Genomic DNA, 7577 nt, shown 5'->3' with positions numbered 1-7577 from the left:
GCTCGTTTATCGAAATGAAGCGATTCAATATGAGTTGGAAAGATAAGACGATGATCTACAAATCATCTTCAGAAGCCAAAGTCTGAATCGAAGCTTAAGATGCTGATAAATGACGATGAAGTTACTGGTTTTACACAAACTGAAATCAGCTAGGCTGATTTTAGCACACCAGCTGAAACTGAACCGAATTAGTTGAACTGAACCAGATTAGCTGAAAACCAGTCGAACCAGATCAGTTGAACTGAACCAACTGAACTGAACCAGACCAGCTGAAGACCAGTTGAATCAGACCAGCTGAACAGAACTGAACCGAACCAAACCAGCTGAACTGAACCAGACCAACTGAACTGAACCGAACCAGCTGCTGCTGACCAACTGAACTGAACTGAACCAGCTACTGACCAGTTGAACTGAACGACCAGTTGAGTTTACCAGAGTTGACCAGTTGACTAGAATTGACGAGTAAGGAAAATTCCCAGCAAGACGAATTTGACAGTTGCAATTTCAGAAACAATACAGAAACTTTCCAAACGGTCATATTATTGTGTCTAACGTATATATCATTGTTGGGGCTTATAAATACAATATCTTGAAGATCAAACAAGAGCTTTTGAAGAGGATTCAAAGCATGGGCAGTTAGCATGAAGAAATCAGCTAGTTGAGAGCACAAGCCCTTATGTGAGGATACATTTGAGATGTACACTGTAAAGGATAAATTCCTCACACACAATCACTCACACATATACAAGAGAGTTGAACTTCAAAGTTTAGTTGAGTGAGTCTTCACACAAAGATGTAAAACAATGTGTTTGTAGTATTTGCATATGAAACATTAAACAATATGCTGATTGTGAGGTGCTGCCTACAATCTTAACTGCTAGGAGTTCAGTTTAGGCAGTGGGTAAGTACTAGCTGAGTGAGTTTGTACAAAGAGTTGTATAAATCAAAGTCTTCTAGAGAATCCTTCCCAAGGGGAAGAAGGGGTGACGTAGGAGCATTTGAAGTCTTCGAACATCCATAAACAAATTCGTGTCTATTTTTTTATTGTATTTACTAATCATTTCCATTGTTTTTAAATAAGCATTTTTGAAGCATTTTTGAAGCATTTTATGTGTTCTTCAAGTACCAAAATATTGGATACCAAGTTTTTGATAAAATGTTTCAGCTAAAATATTTTTACTAATTCAACTTGCATATATTTTAAATGGTTTACAAAATATTTAATCGGTTTCTACGAAAGATTATTTCGAGTATTTTTCGCTTGGTTTGAACACAAAACTCGATTTAATTCATCGGTGTTCAATATTTCAAGAACCGAGCTATTGTAGCTCAACGATTACCTCCCTAATCGATCCTAACAGCTAACCTATTGAACTGTTGAGCAGATTGAACTGCTGACCTGATTGAACTGCTGACAGTTGGCCAAAGTTGATCAGTTGAGGCTCCAGAAAATGTCTAGTAAGGTGAATTTGACCGTTGCAATTTCAGAAACAGTACATAAACTTTTCAAACTGTCATATCATTGTGTCTAATGTATATATCATTGTTGGAGCCTATAAATACAACATCTTGAAGATTAAACAAGAGCTTTTGAAGGGGATTTAAAGCATGTGCAGTTAGCATGAAGAAATATGCTAATTGAGAGCACAAACCCTTTGTGTGAGGATACATTTGAGATGTACACTATAAAGGATAAATTCTTCATACACAACCACTCACACATGTACAAGAGAGTTGAACTTCAAATTTTAGTTGATTGAGTCTTCACACAAAGACATTAAAGATTGTGATCGTAGACTTGGCATAAGAGACGTTAAACATTATGCAGATTGTGAGGTTGCGGCCTACAATCGAGAGTGTGTTAGGAGTTTCAATTAGGCGAGAAATAAGTCCTAAGTTGAAATGAGTTTCTACAAGGTGTTGTATAAATCAAAATCTTTCAGTGAATCCTTCTCACGGGAAAGAGGGATTACGTAGGAGTTGTTAATCTCCGAACATCCATAAACAAATTCGTGTCTATTTACTTATTGCATTTACTTATCACTTCAATTGCTTTTAAAGATGCATTGTTGAAGCATTTTATGTGTTCTTCAAATACTAAAATATTGCATACCAAGTGTTTGATAAAATGCTTCAACCAAAATATTTTTACTCATTCAACTTGTATATATTTTAAATGCTTTACAAAAATGTTTAATCGGTTTCTACGAATGATTATTTTGAGTTTCTTCCTCTTGTTTTGAAAACCAAATTCGAATTAACTTATCGATTTTTAATATTTCAAGAACTGAGCTATTGCAGTAAATAATAATAATAATAATTTAATCGAATGTGATTAATCTCTAGCATTATCTTGTCATAATCTATTAGATACAGAGTGGTAGTAGCTGGCAAAATATATATATATATATATATATATCAGTCAGCATACAAGAAAATTCTTTTCAGACTAGGGGAGAACCAATCTTAATCTTAATTTTGAAAAAAAAAATGAATTTAATTAAATTTTTAAAATTAGAAAAGATATCAAAAAATCTCACAGCCAACTGTTCAGAATTCATTCGTTGGGCAACTGCTCCAACATCCACGTTTGATTATTCCTCTGATCTTGACCTCCATCTGACAAGAAGAGTTCAAATTTTCCTCACAAAGAGTTCGTAGTTTAATTTTCGTAAATCCCAACTAATAACTTGATGCTTCGTTAAATCAAGGATCGGTATGTCATGTTCTTGAAACAGAGATACAAATAATGAATCAGTTTGATGTTATCTGTGACATTGTGTAAAATTACAATCCACCAGCGAAAGGAACATGAGAAATGCTGCATTTTCATCTAGCTGACATGATGAGAGAAATACAACTAATGAATCTGTTTGACGTTATTTGTGACATAGTGTAAAAAATTACAATCCACCAGCGAAAGGAACATGAGAAATGCTGCATTTTCTTCTAGCTGACATGATGGAGAACGGCCACCATTGCACGCTGATCCAAATGCAAATATGATGTTATACGTAGTCTCGTATATATTTGCTACAATAACAGAATTTTATGCTGCCACAAGCTTGCCATCTTCATCGACTTGGCCAACAGCCTCGAGTATTGATGAGTATGTTATGAGATCATATTGCAAGCCATTCAAGCGCATCTCTCTCATCAAATTTGCAGCCTCTTCAAACATACCAGCACGGCTAAGACGACCAAGAACCGTGTTGTAAGATACAGCATCAGGCTTCATCTTGGAATTCTTCATCTTTTTAAGCATCTCCATCGCCATTTGAGGACCCCCGGTTTTTGCCAATCCATTCAAAATAATGTTGTATGAATTAAGATCAGGAGTGCACCCATTTTCTTCCATGGTTCGAAGCAAAAGCTGAGCCTCATCCGTCATGCCAGACCTCACCATCCCAGACATGAGTGCATTATAGGCATAGACATCTGGAATACAACCAAGTCTTTTCATCTCATTGAAGAGATCGACAGCCTCTGTCAAGCGTCCACACTTTCCAAAATGCTTTATCATCACGGCATACACACGAGCACTTGAAGATCCACAGTTTTCCTTCAGTTCCTGAAATAGCTCATGAGCAGCATCATAACGTTTTGCTTGGCCAAGACTGTTGATCAAGCTGCAGTATGCAGCTGGACATGGAGGAAAGCCCTTTTCATCCATTTCCTCAAGCATCAGTAGTGCTTTCTCTAAATTATTTTTCTTGCAAAATCCATCTATAAGAATCGAATAAGTAAAAGAACTAGGACTAACACTACTTATTTTCATTTTCTCATACCACGACATGATCTCAGTTAATGGGTATTTCAAATCGAACAAAGATTTAATAATAGTATTATACGTCACCACATTTGGTTTACATTCCATTGACTCCATTCTTTCAAAAATCTTAATAGCATCAGTCAGACGTTCTGCCCTTCCCAGGAGATTTATGACATTATTTATGAGCACCACATCTGGTTTATAACCTTCGTTAAGCATATTCAAGAATATAGAGTAACCTTCTTCAACCCTCCCAACAGCACCAAGCCCTCTTATCAACTCTGTATATGTATATACAGTTGGTGCACAACCCGTTTCTTTCATCTCTTTCAGTAATCCTAACGCCGTTTCAACCTTACCAAATTTAAAGTAAACACCTAACAAAGTAGTATATATTTTTGGATTAGGATTTAATCCGTTTTCTTTCATTTCATCAAACAGCCTAATGGCAAAATCATCACGACCTAGTTTAGAGAATGCTGATATGAGAGCACTGTATGTTAGCGTATCTGGAAAACAGTCACCGTCACGGCACATCTCATTATACAGCTCTTGAACGTTTTCAAGACGACCCTCTCTCATCAACATCAAGATTATAGAGTTATACGTGGTCGAGGATGGTCTGCACTTGCGAATTTTTATCTGGTAAAAGATTGCAAGTGCTTTATCAACCATCTTCATCCTGCCCAAAATCCTTACAATTTCCGACAGCTCAGCCGGGCTAATGGCACACGAACTCTTGACCATATCCTGAATCATCCTCCATAGTCCACCAACCAGCCCCGCTTCCTCCAGACAGCGGATTATAGCCATGTATGTAGTTGAATCGTGCTCAAAGTTCCTTCTTTTCCCAGCCCATTTGAAAAACTGTATTTTTACATTGAAATCAACATCTACTTGCAAAACCTCGCGAACTAATCTATGATCAACCTTCAATTTAAGAACATCCAGAGCCTTCTCGGCATCAGGTCCCCATTTAAATATCTTCAAAATCCTAACAAACCTCTCATCAAGAGCCCTCGAAGAACTGTTCTTTCGTTTCTCGAAACGTTGATCAGATTTTGGGGTCTCATCTTTTGGACGTCCCAGCTGAAACATTTTAACTATTTCATTTTCTGCAAAAATGCAAGCAATACAAACTTATTACGAGATCCCCGACAAAAGTTGTTCCATCAAATTACAGTAACAGACGATACAAAATGCAAAAAATCAAAGATTCCAAATTCATATAATTTCACCTGTTTGCTTGACCCTCTCAAATAGACAAGAACAGGTGGATATCCCACGCTTCGATACAGCCGATTTGGCAAGATTTTCCACTTGAATCATCTCGACTTGCGCCACCACCAACTCACGAATCGTAAAGTTCCATTCCTCAGGATCCTAGCATGAATTTACTATCTGCACAACAATTGTATAAAGTAAAATTGAGACCGTATCTGCCGCTGCTGACGGAGAACCGGTGGACGGCGACTGTTGCGGCGGTAAAATCTTGAAAAGTGGAGGGATGAGGGGCGACAGAGAACTGGAATTCACAATCGTGTCTCTAAAAATTAAAAGAGTCCCTCACTCGTTATATGTAATAAATTTGGGGAAATTTAGGGAGAAGGGAGGGACTTTTAAAATGCAACACAAAAATTATTATTTTTTAAAAAATTATATAATTAAATTATTAATAATATTATTAATTTTTTATAATTACATAGTTAAAAAAATTTAATTGTGACATTCACATATTTAACAATATAATTATTAAATTTTTACAATAATATTAGAAATTAAACTACACGATTTTAAGGGAAAAAACTACAATTTATTATTAAAACGTAGTCACAAGATTATAATTTATTTAATAAAAGATACAAGATTAAAAATATCACATTCTCATTTGAGATTAAATTCGATATTTTGTCAAAAATTATATATGTATATATTAAATTAGATTTAATTAAATATATATATATATATATATATATATATATATATATATATATATATTAAAAATTATATTTAAATGCTTTTTAACTCTGCTCATATTTATAATAATAAGTAATTAATACTTTTAACAGAAAAGGTAATAATTTTTCATATGTGGGCTTAATGGGATATTCATCTTACAAAATTGACTGGTAAGAGTATCTCATAAAATTTTTGTGTTTCAAAATTATCTCAAGTGTCAAATTTTTAATTTTTAAAAAGACTAATTTTATTTTTTTATTTAAATTTGAAATCCCAAACAAAAAACTTTGAGATATTCGCTATATACCATCTAAATGGCACACATAATATGAATATAACTTTGAACATTAGTCATAAATTAAGTTAAAATAAATATGTTATGTTAAAATATAATTTTTGTAAGAAATTCTGATTAAGATAAAGATAAAATTAATTGTATATTTATTATCCTTCCAATTTTAACAAGTGATGCTGTATAATTTCTTCAAGTCAATTTTCAAATTATTAAAATAGTTTTCAAAGAGTTATTTGATTGCTGACATTATTCTTAACATCGAACCCATTTTAACATCTCGGCGTTTAGTTCAACAACCCTATATTGTTCCCAAAATAGGAAAAATAACTTGAAAAACACACGATTTATTCATCATTTTCATGTGAACCTCTTTGTTTTTACTTCAACCCTAATAGTATAAAGATCTAAACGAATTGTGAGTTTTTCAATCATACTCGAAAAATATTTGATTTGTATTTGAAATTATGCAAGTTAAACTCAAATATGTTCAACCTTTTATTAAGTTGAATTCGAACATAAATTATTTTGTTTGACAGTTCGCAAGGCGTCCAGAAGCTTTAATAATTTATTGATATAATATATGAATATTTACATTTACCTCTGATGAGGTTTATCATAATTAAAAAAATCCAACTATATTTAAATATGACATTTACCTCTTCAAGTTTGTGAAAGGTAACAAATAAGTTCAATAATTTCTTAATTCAAAAACCCCTTAAAATTTGTATTAATTTTACATTTTACACCATCATGTTTGTATTTATCTTAATGTAAGATAAGTACAAATTTTCAAACATGAAGGAATACATGCAATGTTAAAAGTTCTCATATTTATTTATTAATTTTTACAAACATCACGTACATGTAATATTTAAATATAATTAGAATTTTTTGTTAATTTGACAAATTTTAATAGAGGTAAATATATAATTAATTCTATAATATAATAAATAATAATTATTATGTATTAAATAAACATACTTGGAACCTTTTACATTTTTGTTTTGGAACAAAAATTTGAATATCTTGAAATCTAAATCTGGAATAGGTCTCTTGTGAGACGGTCTCACGAATCTTTATCTGTGAGACGGGTGAATCCTACCGATATTCACAATAAAAAATAAATACTTTTAGCATAAAAAGTAATATTTTTTCATGGATGACCCAAATAAGATATCCGTCTTACAAAATACGACCCGTGAGACCGTCTGATAACCTTATGTTCTTCTTGATATTCGGCTCCATTTAAAAGTAGATCATTATATCAGACATGAAAATAGATTTGATGACAATTGAATCTCAAATCTCGGACATCAAGACATTTGTGTTCGATTAGACTATATAGATATCGACTTTTCATTATAATTTTAAGAATTTTGTCTTTAGTAGAACTAGTAAATCCTTTGACAATACATGCACAGATTAAATTTTAATATAAAATATAATTTTATGGGTAAAAATTTTTATATAAGAAACATAACCGTGTTGAAAATCTGAGAGGCTGAGAGATTTAACCACGTCATACGAGGAAAAAAAGCCTAAAGAAATTGG

At 32.9% G+C, this 7577-nt stretch overlaps 1 protein-coding gene across 1 annotated transcript; it reads right to left on the bottom strand.

Moving 5' to 3' along the window:
* Nucleotides 1-2701: 2701 nt before the first annotated feature.
* LOC142549279 (pentatricopeptide repeat-containing protein At3g16010) lies at nt 2702-5323 on the bottom strand. The gene is made up of 2 exons (XM_075658135.1): nt 5011-5323; nt 2702-4887 (listed from the first exon to the last, which is right to left on the bottom strand). Exons 1-2 carry the CDS (start codon nt 5099-5101, stop codon nt 3050-3052), a joined length of 1929 nt encoding a protein of 642 aa, XP_075514250.1. The 5' UTR covers nt 5102-5323; the 3' UTR covers nt 2702-3049.
* Between the last annotated feature and the right edge of the window lie 2254 nt (nt 5324-7577).

The sequence above is a fragment of the Primulina tabacum genome, chromosome 6, assembly GCF_025594145.1.
Source record: "Primulina tabacum isolate GXHZ01 chromosome 6, ASM2559414v2, whole genome shotgun sequence".
Classification (NCBI taxonomy): Eukaryota; Viridiplantae; Streptophyta; class Magnoliopsida; order Lamiales; family Gesneriaceae; genus Primulina; species Primulina tabacum.
The sequence above is the reverse complement of the archived record's forward strand: the minus strand, read 5'-3'. Positions and strand labels throughout refer to the sequence as shown.